The 19,307-nt window shown below is 46.7% G+C and overlaps 1 protein-coding gene across 4 annotated transcripts in view; it reads left to right on the top strand.

The window, feature by feature from the left end:
• Positions 1–18,825, top strand: part of LOC135897941 (galactose-3-O-sulfotransferase 3-like) — a 128,975-nt gene extending 110,150 nt beyond the window's left edge. For all 4 annotated transcript variants that reach the window (XM_065426651.1, XM_065426652.2, XM_065426653.2 and 1 more), the window contains one exon: positions 18,214–18,825. In XM_065426651.1, the coding sequence (XP_065282723.1) occupies positions 18,214–18,714 (501 nt within the window). In that variant the 3' untranslated portion in view covers positions 18,715–18,825. The remainder of the gene's footprint in view (positions 1–18,213) is intronic.
• Positions 18,826–19,307: the final 482 nt, after the last annotated feature.

The following is a 19,307-nucleotide window of genomic DNA, read 5'->3' as shown; positions in this document are numbered from 1 at the left end:
CTCATTTTTGATATCACCTCATTAGCAGCCAATACGGCTCTTTGCACGTGACCATCACGTACAGGCACCTCAGGTACCGGCCATTCTACGATCTGCCCCTTCAGGGACAGCTCGTGCAAGTAGTCCACGCCCTTCGCCAGTGCTGGGCTAGTGCCGTTCCTTCTCTGTTTAGGACGTCCTTTAGCTCACCTGCTACTACAAGGTTGCGCACGCGGGCATTTTCCGCGAGTTTTGCTCTCTCCATGACAGAACCTAGTGTCCGCCCTGGAAATGTCCCTACTGCCACTCTTTCATCGCCTTTCACCCTCTCCACAATTGCTTCTGAGCACCTAGCCAGGTTTGCGTCGCCGGCGATAATCACCATTTTGCTTTCTCCTGCCTCTCCCTGCTTCCCTTTGTCCTTTACCGTGTGATTTGGACTTGAGAAGGGGCATTGACGCCTACGCTCCTTTTTTGTGTGTGGCGTGGCGGCCTTAAGGTAGGGTCCGCTCTTTCTAGCTACCTCCTCCCCACGTTGCACGCATTCCACGTGCTTTGCTGCACTCCCTCTCCTGTCACATCGAGGGACTGCTTTCCATTGTCACGGCCATTCTCTTTCAGAATGGCGGCCCAGTTCAGTTTTCTCGGCTGCTTGAAATCTTTCTTTCACTACCTTCCGTGCATCAAGATCCTTACGTAGCTCATTTTTTAGATCTTTGACTTGTTTGACAAGCTCATCCTGGAAAGCCTCCATTTTCTTCAGCCTAGCATCGACATCACAGTGTGTGCCGATTGACTCGGTTCCCTCTCCATTCTCATCTGTCCCCTCACCTGCCTTGAGGGACCCACGCGGACTGCCTGCTTTCCCGGCTTCCTTGCCATGTATTGCTCGGCTTTTTCTGATGCAAATACTATAATACTATAATAATGCAGAACACGTGCCTTTTACCAAAACACATAGGCACAGAATCTAAATCCTTAAAATGCCAAAAAAGTAATTCTCACCAATGATTTAAAAGCAATTGGAAGGAATTGGCCTCACAGAGTAAAGGTATGACACGTTTTCATGCGTGTTCTCCCACGCGGCCAAGCTCTCGCTTTCCTACAAGAGCAATATTTCCGATACAAAAGCACACACAGTAAACCCACTAATAGCTATTAGTCTTGCCAATTCGAAGCTACAATTTAGAGGCTATAAAGACTTAACGTCCAACTCAGTTGCAGGTATTTAAGAACGTGGCGCGAAAGGACGCTTTAACTATCCTGCAAAAGCAAATATACACGAAACAAACCCGCGCACACGAAGAAAGGGAGAGACTGAAAAAATAAACTGCCCACTCATTATTTAAAGACAAAGAATCTACAAATCAAGAAGAGAAGCAAGCTCAAAAAAGGCACGAAAAGCTTGTCAGTTCGTCGCCACTACCGAGCCCTGAACAATACATCCATAAAAACTCGCCATCTAGTGGAGTGCCATTAGTTGGCGCACTGTGTTCAAAAGAGAGTGGGAGAGAGAAATCTGGTTCCCGTATGACGCGTTTCTCGGTGTTCACACGCACCGGCGCGAGGTGCATTACGGAGGCTGTGCGCATGGTTCGCAGAGGCAGCTCTAGGTGGCAGCGTGTGTTGTTAGGGAAGCACGAAAGAGGAATCCCGCTGCCGTATCAGCCTCAAACAAGACTTGTTTTGATTGCGGCAATACGTTGCATCGCTAGCTGTTAAGAGGCAGCTTTAGATGGCACCGTGTGTTCTTAGGGAAGCACGAAAGAGGAATCCCTCGGCCGTACCCGTCTCAAACATGACTTGTTTTGATTGCGGCAATATGTTTAATCGTTAGCTGTTTAGAGGAAGCGCTAAATGGCAGCGTGTGTTGCTAGGGAAGCACGAAAGAGGACTCCCGCGGCCGTACCCACCACAAACACGACTTGTTTTGATTGCGGCAGTACGTTGTATCGCTAGCTGTTTAGAGGCAGTAACCCGTTACTTGCAAGTAACCCGTCCATGCAGCCAAACTACAACCTTCTCTGCGTCCTTCTTTTGCCGATAATCAAGCGACTGGAACGGCCTGCCCTGTCACATAACTGAAATGACCTGTTCAACGACGTTTGCTGATAAGCTTATTACTAATATTCTTCATTGAACTCATGTGGCCACCAAATAAAATGCACATTTGTAAACCCCACCCCTTATGTAATACCCCCATTGAGGGGTCTTTAAGGAAAATAAAAGTGAAGTGAAGTGAAGTGAAGCTCTCGATGGAAGCGTGTGTTGTTAGGGAAGCACGAAAGAGGAATCTCGCTGCTGTACCCGCCTCAAACAAGACTTGTTTTGATCGTGGTAATACGCTGTATCGCTAGCTGTTTAGAGGCAGCTCTAGGTGGCAGCGTGTGTTCTTAGAGAAGCAAGAAACTGGAATCCCCAGGCCGTACCCGCCTCAAAGATGAAATGTTTTGATTGCGACAATACGTTGTATCGCTAGCTGTTTAGAGTCAACTCTATATGGCACCGTGTGTTCTTAGGGACGCACAAAATAGGTCCAATATATACCAAACGCTCAGCAGCGTCTTGGGCGACGCTGCGCAATCCGATCCCAAACGTTCGGTGGCCTCTGGGGCGACGAGGGGCAATATATCCCAAACGCTCTGTAGTGTTTGCGGCGACGCGTGCCATTATAGGCCAAACGCTCAGCAGCGTCTTGGGCTACGCGGGACAATCCGATCCCAAACGCTCAGCAGCGTCTAAGGCGACGCGGGGAACATAGCCAAACGCTCAGTAGTGCTTGGGGCGACGCGGGGCAATATATCCCAAACGCTCTGTAGTGTTTGCGGCGACGCGTGGCATTATATGCCAAACGCTCAGCAGCGTCTTGGGTGACGCGGGACAATCCGATCCCAAACGCTCAGCAGCGTCTAAGGCGACGCGGGGAACATAGCCAAACGCTCAGTAGTGCTTGGGGCGACGCGGGGCAATATATCCCAAACGCTCTGTAGTGTTTGCGGCGACGCGTGGCATTATATGCCAAACGCTCAGCAGCGTCTTCGGCGACGCGGGACAATCCGATCCCAAACGCTCAGCAGCGTCTAAGGCGACGCGGGGCAACATAGCCAAACGCCCAGTAGTGCTTGGGGCGACGCGGGGCAATATATCCCAAACGCTCTGTAGTGTTTGCGGCGACGCGTGGCATTATATGCCAAACGCTCAGAAGCGTCTTGGGCGACGCGGGACAATCCGATCCCAAACGCTCAGCAGCGTCTAAGGCGACGCGGGGAACATAGCCAAACGCTCAGTAGTGCTTGGGGCGACGCGGGGCAATATATCCCAAACGCTCTGTAGTGTTTGCGGCGACGCGTGGCATTATATGCCAAACGCTCAGCAGCGTCTTGGGCGACGCGGGAGAATCCGATCCCAAACGCTCATCAGCGTCTAAGGCGATGCGGGGCAACATAGCCAAACGCTCAGCAGTGTTTGGGGCGACGCGGGGCAATATATCCCAAACGCTCTGTAGTGTTTGCGGCGACGCGTGGCATTATATGGCAAACGCTCAGAAGCATCTTGGGCGACGCGGGACAATCCGATCCGAAACGCTCAGCAGCGTCTAAGGCGACGCGGGGAACATAGCCAAACGCTCAGTAGCGCTTGGGGCGACGCGGGGCAATATATCCCAAACGCTCTGTAGTGTTTGCGGCGACGCGTGGCATTATATGCCAAACGCTCAGCAGCGTCTTGGGCGACGCGGGACAATCCGATCCCAAACGCTCAGCAGCGTCTAAGGCGACGCGGGGAACATAGCCAAACGCTCAGTAGTGCTTGGGGCGACGCGGGGCATCATCATCATCATCATCAGCCTAGTTACGCCCACTGCAGGGCAAAGGCCTCTCCCGTACGTCTCCAACAACCCCGGTCATGTACTAATTGTGGCCATGCCGTCCCTGCAAACTTCTTAATCTCATCCGCCCACCTAACTTTCTGCCGCCCCCTGCTACGCTTCCCTTCTCTTGGGATCCAGTCCGTAACATTAATGACCATCGGTTATCCTCCCTCCTCATTACATGTCCTGCCCATGCCCATTTCTTTTTCTTGATTTCAACTAAGATGCCATTAACTCGCGTTTGTTCCCTCACCCAATCTGCTCTTTTCTTATCCCTTAACGTTACACCTATCATTCTTCTTTCCATAGCTCGTTGCGTCGTCCTCAATTTAAGTAGAACTCTTTTCGTAAGCCGCCAGGTTTCTGCCCCGTAGGTGAGTACTGGTAAGACGCAGCTATTATACACTTTCCTCTTGAGGGATAATGGCAACCTGCTGTTCATGATCTGAGAATGCCTGCCAAACGCACCCCAGCCCATTCTTATTCTTCTGATTATTTCTGTCTCATGATCCGGATCTGCCGTCACTACCTGCCCTAAGTAGATGTATTCCCTTACTACTTCCAGTGCCTCGCTGTCTATTGTAAATTGCTGTTCTCTTCCTAGACTGTTAAACATTACTTTAGTTTTCTGCAGATTAATCTTTAAACCCACTCTTCTGCTTTGCCTCTCCAGGTCAGTGAGCATGCATTGCAATTGGTCCCCTGAGTTACTAAGCAAAGCAATATCATCAGCGAATCGCAAGTTACTAAGGTATTCTCCATCAACTTTTATCCCCAATTCTTCCCAATCCAGGTCTCTGAATACCTCCTGTAAACAGGCTGTGAATAGCATTGGAGAGATCGTATCTCCCTGTCTGACGCCTTTCTTTATTGGGATTTTGTTGCTTTCTTTATGGAGGACTACGGTGGCTGTGGAGCCGCTATAGATATCTTTCAGTATTTTTACATACGGCTCGTCTACACCCTGATTCCGTAATGCCTCCATGACTGCTGAGGTTTCGACAGAATCAAACGCTTTCTCGTAATCAATGAAAGCTATATATAGGGGTTGGTTATATTCCACACATTTCTCTATCACCTGATTGATAGTGTGAATATGATCTATTGTTGAGTAGCCTTTACGGAATCCTGCCTGGTCCTTTGCTTGACAGAAGTCTAAGGTGTTCCCGATTCTATTTGCGATTACCTTAGTGAATAGTTTGTAGGCAACGGACAGTAAGCTGATCGGTCTATAATTTTTCAAGTCTTTGGCGTCCCCTTTCTTATGGATTAGGATTATGTTAGCGTTCTTCCAAGATTCGGGTACGCTCGAGGTCATGAGGCATTGCGTATACAGGGTGGCCAGTTTCTCTAGAACAACGCTAGAACGTTATCTAGTGACGCGGGGCAATATATCCCAAACGCTCTGTAGTGTTTGCGGCGACGCGTGGCATTATATGCCAAACGCTCAGCAGCGTCTTGGGCGACGCGGGACAATCCGATCCCAAACGCTCAGCAGCGTCTAAGGCGACGCGGGGCAACATAGCCAAACGCTCAATAGTGCTTGGGGCGACGCGGGGCAATATATACCAAACGCTCAGCAGCGACTGAGGCGACGCTGCGCAGTCCGATTCCAAACGCTCAGCTGCGCTTGGGGCGACGCGGGACAATATATGCCAAACGATACTGATACGGCTCCCCAGCAAATTGCGCCTGTCCCCAGCCATACGTGTCTTAGTGGGCGGGCAACAACTCTTCAAAGTGCCACGCCGAGCAAATTGAGATCTTTCGTCAGTGTAGCTGCTCATTTTCCATCGTCTATATATGTACATGTCATAGGTAGCCCGTTAAACGTGCGACGCATGACTCTTTGCATCGTCTGAGGAGCCTTGCAGAACTCCGAATGCCATTGGACGAGATCCGCATCTCCCGTCAGAAGTAACGAACGCGGTCTCATGAATATCCTCCGGCTTCATCCATATCTTTAGAAAGGCTGTCTACGTGAAAAACGGTGAAGTAGACAGATGCTTCCTCATGACGTCGTCGATTACGTATTCCGCGACAGGGATAAGGATTCGTTCAGTTCGCCAAACATCGTCAAAAGCCCGAAGAATCAGTCCAATCATGTCACATTACACATGCTGCCTATAATTGCACAACGAAGCTAATAATGTGTGAGGACGGTTACATAGGTTACACCAGGCGCAGAACGCCGCGACAAAGCCATACAAAATTCAACCTGGCATCGACAGCCCGAGGTATCTTACCTCCTTGTCAGTTAGCGTTTCAGAGGGCATGTTTAAACATAGAATTCTTTCCGCTTCCATAATTTCACGCGTGACGCGATCACTGTGTTTTGGTATGATATTACATTTTTCGTATCTTGCCTTACATCCACACATGCAGCAGTGGGCAGAACGCCAACCCTGCATAGGGCGGTCAAGATTATCCTTGTGCTCTTTCAGTCTTTCGTTAACGCAGCGGCCCGTCTGTCCGATGTTAAATTTACCACAGGACAGGGGATCCGATACACCACGTTGTTCGTGCAATCTATGAATTCATTCTTGTGTGTAATAAGGCACCCTAATTTAGGCCGAGATGCGGGGACGGTTATCTTGCACAGGTTGCCTAATTTTTCAGGGGCAGAGAAGACAAATTTGGCGTTAACACGCTGAGCAACCTTTTTCAGATAGTACGTGATTGTATGCATGTACGCGATTACCGCAATTTTTTGTCTATCTTTGTCTATCTTTGGTCTACCTGGATTTTCATTCACCACGGATGAATAGCTGCGCAGGCTATTGAAAAGGAGGACAGATACCTCGGGCTATCGATGCCACGTTAAATTTTGTATGGCTTTGTTATGGTGTTTTGCGCATGGTCCATGTGATGATGTGAGGCTATAAAACTTGCTATGCCTTCTGAAGAGAAAATACGCTGTTGGAAGTTAGTGCAGTTAGCGCTATGTTCTATCTTCTGTCCCCTCTGCTGTTCTTGAGCTGTTATTTGAACTTTAAAATAAGTACAGACGTGCAGAACATGCTAACGCAAAGCCTTGGATAAAAACTGAAAGTAACTCTTTTGGATTATATTCATGCTTTGTATTTTATTCAGCATGATACGCAAGGATGAGGTGCAGGTTGCAACGTCCTTCAAATTCCCGCGTTACGTGAGAGATATTGCAGACGTGCAGCCACAAAACCCCTCATTGGTGTATGCAAAAGGAATTAATTACGTTAAAAAGGTTGTACATCTTATGTAGCAAAGATTTGCAGACATTATCGGCGTAAAAGAGATGCAAGGACAGGAAACTACATTGAAATTCCCCGCAAACGCGATGAAAGCTTCAGTACTGCATACGAGTCACTAAATTCAGAAACTAACCTTCCGTTTTCTACACTACTAAGGGAATTTTTTTCTACAAAACATAAACTGAGGACCTTATTGAAATATTATCTACAAACAAAGCGCTATGCCGCTTTGCCTTACTTTTACATTATAGGTTTTCTGAAATCAGATGCTACAATTTCTATAGCTGCATACATGCTATGCTAGCAAAAATGTAAGATGAGCGTCGAGTGTGCTTAGAATAATGTAATTCTCTGTTGCTGGGAAACATATTATATTCATACTGCGCATATCTTCTGTATTATTGCGCGTTGTTTGCTTTTTATGGACTATAAAAGTGACTGAGAATTTTGAAATCCTTGTCTCATTCAGTTATTATTTGGATTTAGTAAACGTAAAGCTTTAGAAACTAGCCTCAGAGTGCCAGTATTATGCCGAGTGCTTGTACACTAAGCATACCTCAGTTTAGCTACACAAAATTTGGAAATTATTTTTGAGTGTAGGTTTTACTGTTACATGAACAAAAGCAAATTAGCAGTTTTGTATTGTAGTGACGAGCCATAACAGCATATAAATATTTCTCAGCCTAATATTTTGCCATTAGAGTGAGTAATTACACAAGCGATTAATATGAAACTTCTCCTAGCTGCTTACGAGATATCGCGTTGTTCAATATGTTGCTGACTGATATTCATGACAGATCAATGTGCTTACTGCAGTGACAGCCGGAGAAGGTACACCATCCGGTAACATAGAAACGTTTTGTGCCCAATGACTTGAACACCCATAACCTTCATCATCCGGAATGTCCCAGCAATACTTGAACCGGAGAAGGGCATTGCAGCCGACAAGTCGGCATTGCCTTTCGGTTTCGTTCCTACCGGTGGCTGGCTCACCATGTTCACTTGGGCATTCCGTCTTAGCTGTAATGCGGGTCCCAGAACAGGAGAGGCTGACTGTGCATGATGTAGAGAAGGAAGTGCGGCACATGTTCAACAGTGTCAGCAGATTGTTTCGGGGGGCAAGAAAGTAATCTTTGTTTTCCGCACGCCCCCCATACATGTAAAGCTGAAATAGGCACCCCTTGTTGTCAACTCTTATACTGGCACTCTGACACAAATGCACTCCCTCATTCATTCAAAAATCTGCGGTGAACCTAGATGGACATTAACGAAAAATAATAGCTTTGGCTACATTAATAAATTATCTGTGTAGAAGTAAATCATCGCGTTGTGGGAGCACGCATAAACGAATTTGCTGGGTCGAAAACTGCCACGAAAACTCCCTGGTGCCGCCACTCAGTTTGAATCGCCCACGCCAGAAGTCACCCGCCATGGTTGCTCAGTGGCTATGGTGCTGGGCTGTTGAGCAAGAGGTCGCGGGATCAGATCCCGGCCTCGGCAGCCACATTTCAATGGGGGCGAATTGCGAAAGCACCCGTGCACTTAAACTTAGGCGCACGTTAAAGGACCCCAGGTGGTCCAAATTTCCGGAGTCCTCCACTACGCCATGCCTCATAATGAGAAAGTGGTTTTGGCACGTAAAACTCCATAATCGAATTTTTTTTAACGCCAAAAGCCGAGCAGCGTCACCGTCTTCGTTGCCGCGAATCAGCGGCCGTCCTTACAAGAAGGAACGCTACACCTTGCGGATTTCACCGGCTCATTTCGAGAATTTTACAGCTCGCGAGTCAAGTCTAGCGGCAACCGCGCAACAGATAAAATGGCGTTCGTCATTCTATGTTGTGTGCGCAGAGCATGTGATAGCTATGTGCCTGGGTGAAATAATTCACTTAAGGTCTTCCTTCTAGAGCGTGTGGAGATGTAGTGCGCGTAATGGAATTCTAGCTCAATAATTAAAATAGAGGCTCTGACTCACTTTATGAGAGGTACCACAACGCACGACAGGTGGTGCCCCTCCAATTTCTAAATTTTGTACTTTTCTCCCGTACCAATAACCCCTTCTCGTTGAGAATGGTGAATTTGCTATTACAAAAACCTAATCTTTCAATCTACGTTAACTTCGTATTTCCCTTTAGTGTCCCGTTAACACACGTTTGCTTTTTAGCACCAATAAATACCCTTTATGGCCTTCATTACCTTGAAGTGCACTAAATGCTGCACCTCCGCATCAAATAATTGCTAGGACAGGACTGAATTTACCTGCAAACTCTATGTATATATGCAGGACAGCTCTCTCAGTCTGCGACGCCTTCTCTGCAATTGTCATTTTGCAACTGCTCCACTGAAACCAGGAAAACTTCTTTTTCAGATCTGTCACTGCAATTGGTTAGTGCAGTTCAGTGACCGACGTGGGCAGCTCTATGTCGCGCTATTGCCACCATCCATCATATGCACCCTTACATCACTTATAACCGGTCCCACTGTTTTGCAATAAACAAGCAAACATCAATTTACTATAAACATGCAAAGAACGCAAACACATTTTGCACCTTTGCATTGGAACCTTTATACGCGAACATGCACAGTAGTATGCAACGCTTACTTAGTCATCAAGTGTCACTTCTGAGGTGCAAGTCAGTTCTTCCCGCTCGTATGTTGCGCCATGCATGTCAGGGTATTGCAGTACCGGGGACACGTCAGGTGAGAAAATGTAGCTGATGTCCTTTGGTGGCAGGGGCGTAGCCAGGGGGAGGGGGTCTTGGGGGTCTTATAGGGCTTCAGCCCCCCACCCCCGAAATGTTTTCGTGCTGTCCATGCACCGCTGCCAAAAGCAACCCCCGGCGCTGGAAATCATTCTGCATTTTGTCTAAAACATCTTTTTCACCTTCGAAAAAAAAAAAAACGTTTCACCGCTAACATTCCGAACTCGGGCTGGATTTCCCGGCAACGCCCATGCACCAGTAGTCACATAACACAAGCAGCCCCATCCGAGTACGAAGTTTCAAGGGCGTTTTGATGGCGAACTGGGTCGCCGTGGCATCTCGCGCAGTCCACGGAACCTACGGTGCGCATGGATGTCAATTCCGAAACATTATTGGTATAAATTAGTCATACATTTTTGATGTGAAAGATGCATTGGCATTTGCGAAGTTGTGCTTTAGATTTTCAATTGCGGAACTTTGGGGGTTTATTGTTGCTATAAACAGTTGACGTCAAAGGTGATTGAATTTTCTAAAGTCGTACATCGGAACATACAACGAGACAAGCGAAATGAACACACTATCAGACAAGTTGCCAAAGCACGCAGCTAGGTCTGATGAGACGAAGCGTTGCGGTGGTTATGTTCCGCTGTCATGTCACACAAAAAATTATCAACGTTTTTTTTTTACCTACGCCAGAGCATCCATGTGAAGACAATAAAGCCAGCAAGGGTAACTATGTTCTTATTTATTTTTTCTACGTTCACTTTTATTCGCGAGGACACATTGAGCGTCCCCAATTTTTTTCTCGCTACCCTACTACTCATAATTGGGAAGAATTGGGGATAAAAGCTAATGGAGAATACCTTAGTAACTTGCGACTCGCTGATGATATTGCCTTGCTTAGTAACTCAGGGGACCAATTGCAATACCTGCTCATTGACCTGGAGAGGCAAAGCAGAAGAGTGAGTCTAAAAACTAATCTGTAGAAAACTAAAGCAGTGTTTAACGGTCTCGGAAGAGAACAGCAATTTACAATAGGTAGCGAGGCACTGGAAGTGGTAAGGGAATATATCTACTTAGGGCAGGTAGTGACGGCGGATCCGGATCATGAGACAGAAATAATCGGAAGAATAAGAATGGGCTGGGGTGCATTTGGCAGGCATTCTCAGATCATGAACAACAGATTTCCATTATCCCTCAAGAGAAAAGTGTATAATAGCTGTGTCTTACCAATACTCACCTACAGGGCAGAAACCTGGAGGCTTACGAAAGGGGTTCTACTTAAATTGAGGACAACGCAACGAGCTATGGAAAGAAGAATGATGGGTGTAACGTTAAGGGATAAGAAAAGATCAGACTGGGTGAGGGAACAAACATGAGTAAATGACACCTTTGTTGAAATCAAGAAATAGAAATGGGCATGGGCAGGACATGTAATGAGGAGGGAAGATAACCGATGGTCATTAAAGGTTACGGACTGGATTCCAAGGGAAGGAAAGCGTATCAGGGGGCGGCAGAAAGTTAGGCGGGCGGATGAGATTAAGAAGTTTGCAGGGACGACATGGCCACAATTAGTACATGACCGGGATTGCTGGATAAGTATGGGAGAGGCCTTTGCCCTGCAGTGGGCGTAACCAGACTGATGATAATAATAATGACCCTACTCACGGGCTGCCAGAGCCAACCAGAGCGCATGCATTTTTCTCGTGTTGCCCCGACTACCGCACGGTGCACTTTGGTGAGCGTTCGGCTTTCTCTGGCCGAGTGGATTTTCGCCTGGCAGAGTTTCGGACGCTTTCTGGCTAGCAGACGAGAAAAAGAAACAATGGTCGCTCGCCGCTATCACCGTGGAGACTCGACGGATTGCACCGTGTTCTCTGGAGCGCAACATCTCCGGAAAGTCTTGTATTGCTGGTGCAGGATACCGAGCAGTATGCGTAAGGTTTTCTGTGGACCAAGCGTCTCAAGTATTCTTCAATATGTCCATGGAATCATCATGCACCGGATGCACCCCACTAAATTATAATACCTATGCCGATATTGTGATGTACCAGACACCCTCCAACACATGATGTTGGTGTGCCCACACCGCGAGAAAAAGAGTCAACATGATGCCGCAGAACCGCTACAAGCGATCGAAGAAACGTGGGATGCAATGCTAAAGACACAGAGCCTAGAAGATCAGCGAAGTCTGGTGGACGGGGCCCGGGTGGCGGCATTAGCCAACGGGTTTCTCGACTAAGAGAGCCGCCCACCTATAGGGCGAAGAAAGTACACTTTCTCGCTGTTTCTCACAATAAACGTTCATTCTTCCTCATTACTCCTTCGGTAGCCACATTACGCATTCGATTGTGGTCAAGATACTTTCCTTTGCAATTTTTTTTATTTCGGTGCCCCTGCCCCACAAAAGGAAATAAAAAGCATGTTGCGGCGCAGCGAATTGTCGCATGGTGAAAGTTCGATTTTGTTACTTCTTTTGCGGAAAGTAATGGGCCACGGGACACTTCAGTTGCCGGACACTCTTATGATTTTATTGCCGTAGCAATTATATGGACACTCCAGGCTCATTGCTGTCGTCACCCTCATGTTCTGTATAGCGTTCAAGGGCGATTACATCGTGACCGCACGCCGCATGCTGTATGTGCGACTGTCGGCAATGGTGGCTCAGTCTTGTGTGCGCAAAGAAGAGAAGCGGGAAGGAAACGCGCCGCCTTCCGTCGCACGCGATACATCGGGTGGAGTGGATGGAATTGGGGTGGGATCTAGGATTCTATGAATCTGATTGAGCAGCATGTTTATTTGCCCTGTTTGGCGCATCGTATACAGTGACCTTTTCTTAGATATGTAGATTTATTGGCCACTTATATGTATATTTAAATACTTGTTGCGAGGTTTTGTGTATACGTGCAATGAACTTTGTTTCGAGTGACAATTTTTTGCCCTTTATCAACCTTTACCTTCGCCTTTGTATATTCCATTGTATCTTCGCATTTCTAATGTACGAGGACGAGTCAAATGAAAGTGAGCCTACCCACCCTGCGCAATTATGGTTCTGTTCATTATCTGCAAGGCCTGCGCGTAGTACACAGGCACCTCTCATTTACCAAAGTGACACGCAGGTCTGAGAATAAATGTTCTTTAATGCCCTCATAAACTGGGTTCAACATGGTTGCGTGTCATAATGCACGCCGCAGAAGTTGAGCAGCATGGTGTGGTGAAGTTTTTGACAGCTGAAGGTGTTTCCTGAAAAGAAATTAGCTGCCGTATGGCAGCCGTGTACGTTGAACATTGCATTTCATTGGCCACTGTGAAGTGTTGGAGAAAGCGGTTCAAAGAAGGACGTGAAAGTTGCAAAGACGATCTAAGACTGGGCCAAAGCCACCGGACAATCACCCCCAACATAATTGCAAATCTTGATGAGCTGATGAGACAAGAACGAAGGATAAGAATTGGTGAACTGGCAGAGCGTGTGAACATCAGTCACGGTCCGGTTCTCGCATAATTTATGAACATCTTGGGTATCGGCTCTCGTGTGCGCAATGGATGCCCAAGATTTTGAACCACCGCCAGAAGAATGAGAAGTTCGGCGCTGCCTTGACTCATCCGATCCGGTATGAGAATGAGGGTGACGATTTCTTGTCTCCAATTGTGATCGCAGACGAACCATGGTGCCACTTCTACGAGCCTGAAACACGACGGCAAAGCTTACAGTGGAAACATTCAAATTCACCACCCCCAAGAAAGCAAAGGCCGCCATTTCCGCCGGAAAGGTGCTGTTTAGTTTTTTTTTCGATCGTCAGGGGCCATTAGTTCTAGAATTTGCTAAACCTTCACAGTCTATCAATTGTTTCCGATATTGTGAAACGCCGGATCGGCTGCGTGTCGCAATCAAGAACACACGACGTAGAAAATTTACGAATAGGGTCATCTTGTTCCACGACAATGCCCATCCCCGTGTCGCTGATGTGGTTAATACAAAACTGGCAAAGTGTAAGTGGGAAAAGCTGAAACATCCGCCATACACTTTAGACCTGTCGCCTTGCGACTTTCACATTTTGGGGCATCTGAAGAAGCAGCTCAAGGGAACCAAATTCTTGCCGCACGATGACACCAAGGAGACAGTGGGAGACTTTTTGAAGCAGCAAAGCAAGGAGTTTTGTGAGGCGGGAATCACGCGACTCGTTACTCAATGGGACAAATGTTTAAATGCTCAAGGAGGCTACATTTAAATAAAGTACCCCGTTTGTCATGTATTCGCACTGCCTCACTTTCATTTGACTCACCCTCGTATCTTATGCAGTACTCCTGCTTTCTATACGTGCTCTCTGTTGCGACTATAATTTCGGTGAAACGACTGGCGACAGCTGCTCCTGCGTAATACATTGGAACAAATGACAGCGTCATTGAGATTTTTATTGGCCGTTGCATGTGTACAAAAATGTAAACAAGGTTCTTCAATGACAGTTTAATTAACATATTTGTCCTCAACATGTTAATTTCATGGGCTTTACATTTTTCGTATCAGTGGCATGCACTGCTTAGCTGGTTTCAAACTGATAGAGTTCTAATGTTCATGTGATATTTTCTTCAGTTATAAATTGACAAAAACATGTAAGCAATAATATCATTTATTTTGGACACAATTTTTGGCACATACGGTTATATTCTTTTATGAAAAAAATACATATCTTACTTGTTTTGACAGTGCCTAGCGTCCAACAATTCGGTTGCAGCATCTTTGGCGACGGTAATGCAGTTATTATTCATGTATTTGATTCCTCGACCAATTGTTTATGAGGAAGCTTTAGCTCGGGCCGAGCTCCGACGCGGCCTATTCAAATACACACAAACCGCAGAAACGCGTTTCTGAGATAACTTCTGGATCGCTTTTAATAAAATTTGTTGCATTTGAGAGAGAAATTTGAGTTATAGCGTCTGTTGAAAGCGGAATCTTGATTTAGGGCCTGAATTTTGAATAAAATATTTTGAAAAATTCGAAAGTTCGAAAAGATGAAACCGTGGCGTTTACAAACTAATAGCTCTGCATCAAGAACACATATCGCGCTTCTGTAAAGGCCGTATACTATAACAGTCAAAGCGCACAAATTTGGTGTGTCAATTTGAGTTTTACGTGAATTAGTTACGTTGTGAGCAAGGGTTCTACAAAAGCTGTATTTCCATCATACTAAATTTTTTTAGATTCATGTACAACATATCAATTTTTTCCAATTAAGATGTACTATTAGATGCAATTCGCGGAATTAAAAAAAGTTAAAATTAAATTATGGGGTTTTACGTGCCAAAACCACTTTCTGATTATGAGACACGCCGTAGTGGGAGACTCCGGAAATTTTGACCACCTGGGATACCTTAACGTGCACCTAAATCTAAGTACACGGGTGTTTTCGCATTTCGCCCCCATCGAACTTCGGCTGCCGTGGCCGGGATTCCATCTCGCGACCTCGTGCTTAGCAGGCCGACACTATAGCCACTAAGCAACCACGTCGGGTCAATTCGCAGAATTGTGATATCATTTTTCATTGTTGAGTTACAATGCTTTAAACTTGATAGTATTGTTTACTGAAAATTGGCGCTTTTTGACATACTTTAATAAAGAACTGACCATCTAAATAAAAAAGTCAAAGCAAACAGTCCCTAGAATTCAAGTTTCTTCTTTTAAATGCAACAAACTTCGTCCAATTCGGTGCTGTGGTTGCCATCAAAAACGAATTCTCCTTCTACATATAATTCTCCTTCTACATATATTTAGATAGGAGCATCCGAGCTGAAGCTTCCCCTTAAGGAGGAGGCCGAGCTGCAACATGAGCCCCCCCTCCCGAGCGAAATTTCTGGCTACGCTTCTGTTTGGTGGTACATCGGTGCTTGACCGGTTTCGGGACCCAACTGATGCTCTTGAGCGGAGTTGATGTCCTCGGCGTAGGTATGTTTCGAACATTCACCTGAAGTCCATTGCATTTCATTCAAAGTTGTGTTCACCTGGACCGATGGAGGGCAGAAAAACACCACGCCACTGTATGAATGATAGAGCACCAGAACAGAGTTAGAGAAAATGGCATTATGTAGAGCAGTTCCTGGACAGACAGGAAAACAACAGCAATTCTGACTAAATTTGTATGGCAGAAAGCACCAAGAAACATGGTAAAGTAGACAAAGTTCCACTCGCCTCACCTATATTCCTTTTTGGTGCGACCAAACAAGAGAGAAAATTTGCTCCTTGTTCATACTGCATCACATTTAACTTAAGTAATTTTTGCTAAGACCTAGGAGCCGCTCGGCTGCACTTAGCAACGCTCGTGCCCTGCGCTCCTTTCGCATTTACGACTGTGCGGAATCTGCTTACTTTCGCGGACATCTACAGACCTGTCTGTCTGCGCGTTTTTCGCATCGGAGGGAAGTGTCTGGAATGGGTTCGCAGTTTATGAGGCCACGTGCGGCGTCTACTCTGGGTGCGACTGCAACCACCACGATAAACTCAACGCGCATATTTCGGCGTTGCTTTTGATGAAGGGGACAGCACTGTTATTTTTCGTCATCAAGTCGACAACGTTAGGCTGTATATGAAGGCAGCTGGCTATCAGTAGCGTAAAAGGCAGCGCACACTTGCCCAGTTTTAATAGCGACAGTTAAAAAAGCATGTGGCGTCAAAAGGAGGCCCGACTGACCATGACGCTTTCGCCCTGCAGCACCGGTCTTCATAGGATAAAGGCGATATCGACGAAAGAGCGCTGTGACTGAGTCTCGCTTGGAAATGCACCTCCACAGATTGTCGGAGAGAATTCTGCTGGAAATCCACGCTGCTTTTAATCGCGTTGACAGCAGTGTCAGTCACCGTGGTCAAATCACCAACATTAGCCTGTAAATAAAATCAGCTGGCTACCAGTACTGTAAAAGGCTGCGCAGACTTGTTGAGTTTTAGTATTGAAAGACGCATACCACTTGCGTCAATAACGGTCACTACTCATTTTGAAACTTTCGTCCTGCTGCAAAGGTGCTTGCTCTTCATGGTGTGAAGGCAATATCGACGGAACAGCGTTCCGACGAAGTCGCACTTGAAAAGGCACGTCTATTGACTGCTTCAGAAGTTAATTGTGCTCGTAATCTTCAGGGCAGACATGCATTGAGAACACACGCAGTCTGATCGGCACCTTTACTATCCGCTTTAGCATGGGAAATGCACTGAGCCAGCGAGAACGTAGATGGTTCGGCGCGCGGAACAGTGTGGTAGTGCACGTTGGTGTCGGAGCTTTCAGTATCCTTGTTCCGACGACGTGGACTGTTTGGGCACCCCGCGACATCGCATCAACCCGGCATTTTGCCGCTGTGAACTGGTAACTAAAGCTGACAAGTGCTCTCGTGACACAGCACCGACTATACCGCACGCCGCGAAATAAAAGCTTTGCCATTCACCAAGGGAAAGTGCGAGCGCGATCAGCGCGACCGACCGAAACGATAACTTGTCGACACTACTGTGCAGTTAGCACGAAGGCAGCAAGATGCAGCAGTAACTCTGCCCTACTGCAGATTTCATTTATTGTCAAAATTTATTCAATTTACTTTTAACCTGTAACCTGTAGCGCTAGTTGGATAACTAAAACGGAGGCTGTGGCGTCACTTTATAAGAGGTACCACAGCGGACAAGAGGTGGCGTCCTTTTAATTTCTCAATTTCCTCGTTTCTTCGCTTCCAAACACTCTGTTCTCGCTGATAATGGTGAATTTGCTATTAAAAGAAGCTTAAGCTTTCAATGTAACTGAACTTAATATCTACTTTTAGTGTCCCTTTGAGGAGGGGAAATCTGCGTTGACGACAGGTTGACGATAAAATTAGCGCTAGTCATCCTTTCCTGTCGCCGGAGAAAGAAGTTTTAATGACTTCACGACACTTGTTAATTCAGGTGTTTAGCATGCGGTGTTGTGCAAAATTGCCTTCCTCAGTGTGCACGAGGCGCTTCAGCTGAAAGCTTCGAAATACCACGCTCGTCTCCCGGCAGGTACAATCTAGTTCGGCTTTACACGCTGCGGGCCACCGTCAGCGACGCTTTATTCCTCGAAGAGGCCGCACGTACGTACACAAGGCTCCGGGACGCCCTGTGATTCGTTGAACGCGGTTTGAAACAAAAAACCGGAACCTAAAAAAATGCGACGTTATGCTAACGTATTTCTCTCGTATTTACCGGCAAATAACCAGTGAATTTCTTTTGAAAATGGTTTTAGAAGAAGTTTTGTCATGGCGCAACACTTGCAGTTTTTTCTCAGTTAATCTAAAAGGTGACCAAAATGTTTTCCTCGAATGAATGAGGTTGCTCCTAAGATGACCAAAGCGCTTTGCTCGGCTCCGTTAGTAGGTACGAGACGTTGTTCTTAGGTAACGAAACGGAGTACTTTTCAAACGGCTGGCTATGAACTCAATGCAGGTAGACGAGCTCATTTCCACAGTCGAGTCTACCTTCGACGTTGTGATGGTTGCCGAGCGGTTCACCGAGTCCCTCGTGTTGCTGCGCAAGAAGCTGTGCCTGCCAAGCCTACGCAGTGTCGTAGCCTTTAGGAAGAACGCATTGCAGAACCGCACTACCCTGACCCCACGGGTGGTGGCCCGACTCGCGCAGCTGAATGCAGCCGACACACGCATATACGAGCACTTCGCTCGCCGTCTGCAAAGCCAGCTGCATGCCCTCGGCGCCCAGAGCGTCGCCTCAGAGGTGGCCCGCATTGAGGCCACCACACGGCGCTGGCTCGCGCGCTGCGTCGAGTCCACAACCACTGGCCGCCGCGTAGTGGCGCACAGGCTGCGCGAAGGCATGGACTACGATGCAACCTGTCACCGCTTGGCTCTCTCCGAGATCGAGTTTACAAAGGAGCTGCGCTGGGCGCAGACACGCCTAGCGAGACAGAGAACTGGCTTCTTCTACCACTGACAGTATCCGCTTACGATGTTCCACTTTTGAACATGATGTATAACTTAGTTTTCACCACAGACTTTTTTTATTTCTGTTTTGTCTTCCTGAATATAACGCAATGCTAAACCATTTTTGCTGTCACTTTAGCACGTTTGTAAGAAGTTCAAGTGCTGTCTGTAAACAACGTAGTCATCTTAGTATCAAAGCTACCTATAACGACAATAGCTGTCAACATGAAGACGAGGAACGCTAGGTTGGCGCTGAAGCAAATTGAGTATGAGAAGGTAACAGTAACTATATGAGAAAGCATATGGGGAGGTATGAACATTTCGAGTATGAAAATTTCCTCAGTAATTTAAAAAAAATATATAAATCTATCGTATTGACACTTGAACCCCAATGTAGTTTGCGCAATGATTCATATGTGCAAATCTGTACAAACTTATAAACATGCCATTTTGTGCTTCTACTATGACACGCGAAAATGCGAACGCTACCTTCAAGTCGCAAGCCGATGCGCTCCGGTGGGCATGACATTGCATAGCAAGCACACGTTCCAAATCGCCAGTACAATAGAAGGAAAACCTAACATTGAGCCCAGTGTAAAAGAC

This window comes from Dermacentor albipictus, chromosome 2 (genome assembly GCF_038994185.2).
Source record: "Dermacentor albipictus isolate Rhodes 1998 colony chromosome 2, USDA_Dalb.pri_finalv2, whole genome shotgun sequence".
In the NCBI taxonomy this organism is placed as follows: domain Eukaryota; kingdom Metazoa; phylum Arthropoda; class Arachnida; order Ixodida; family Ixodidae; genus Dermacentor; species Dermacentor albipictus.
This window is presented reverse-complemented; position numbering and strand designations above follow the sequence as displayed.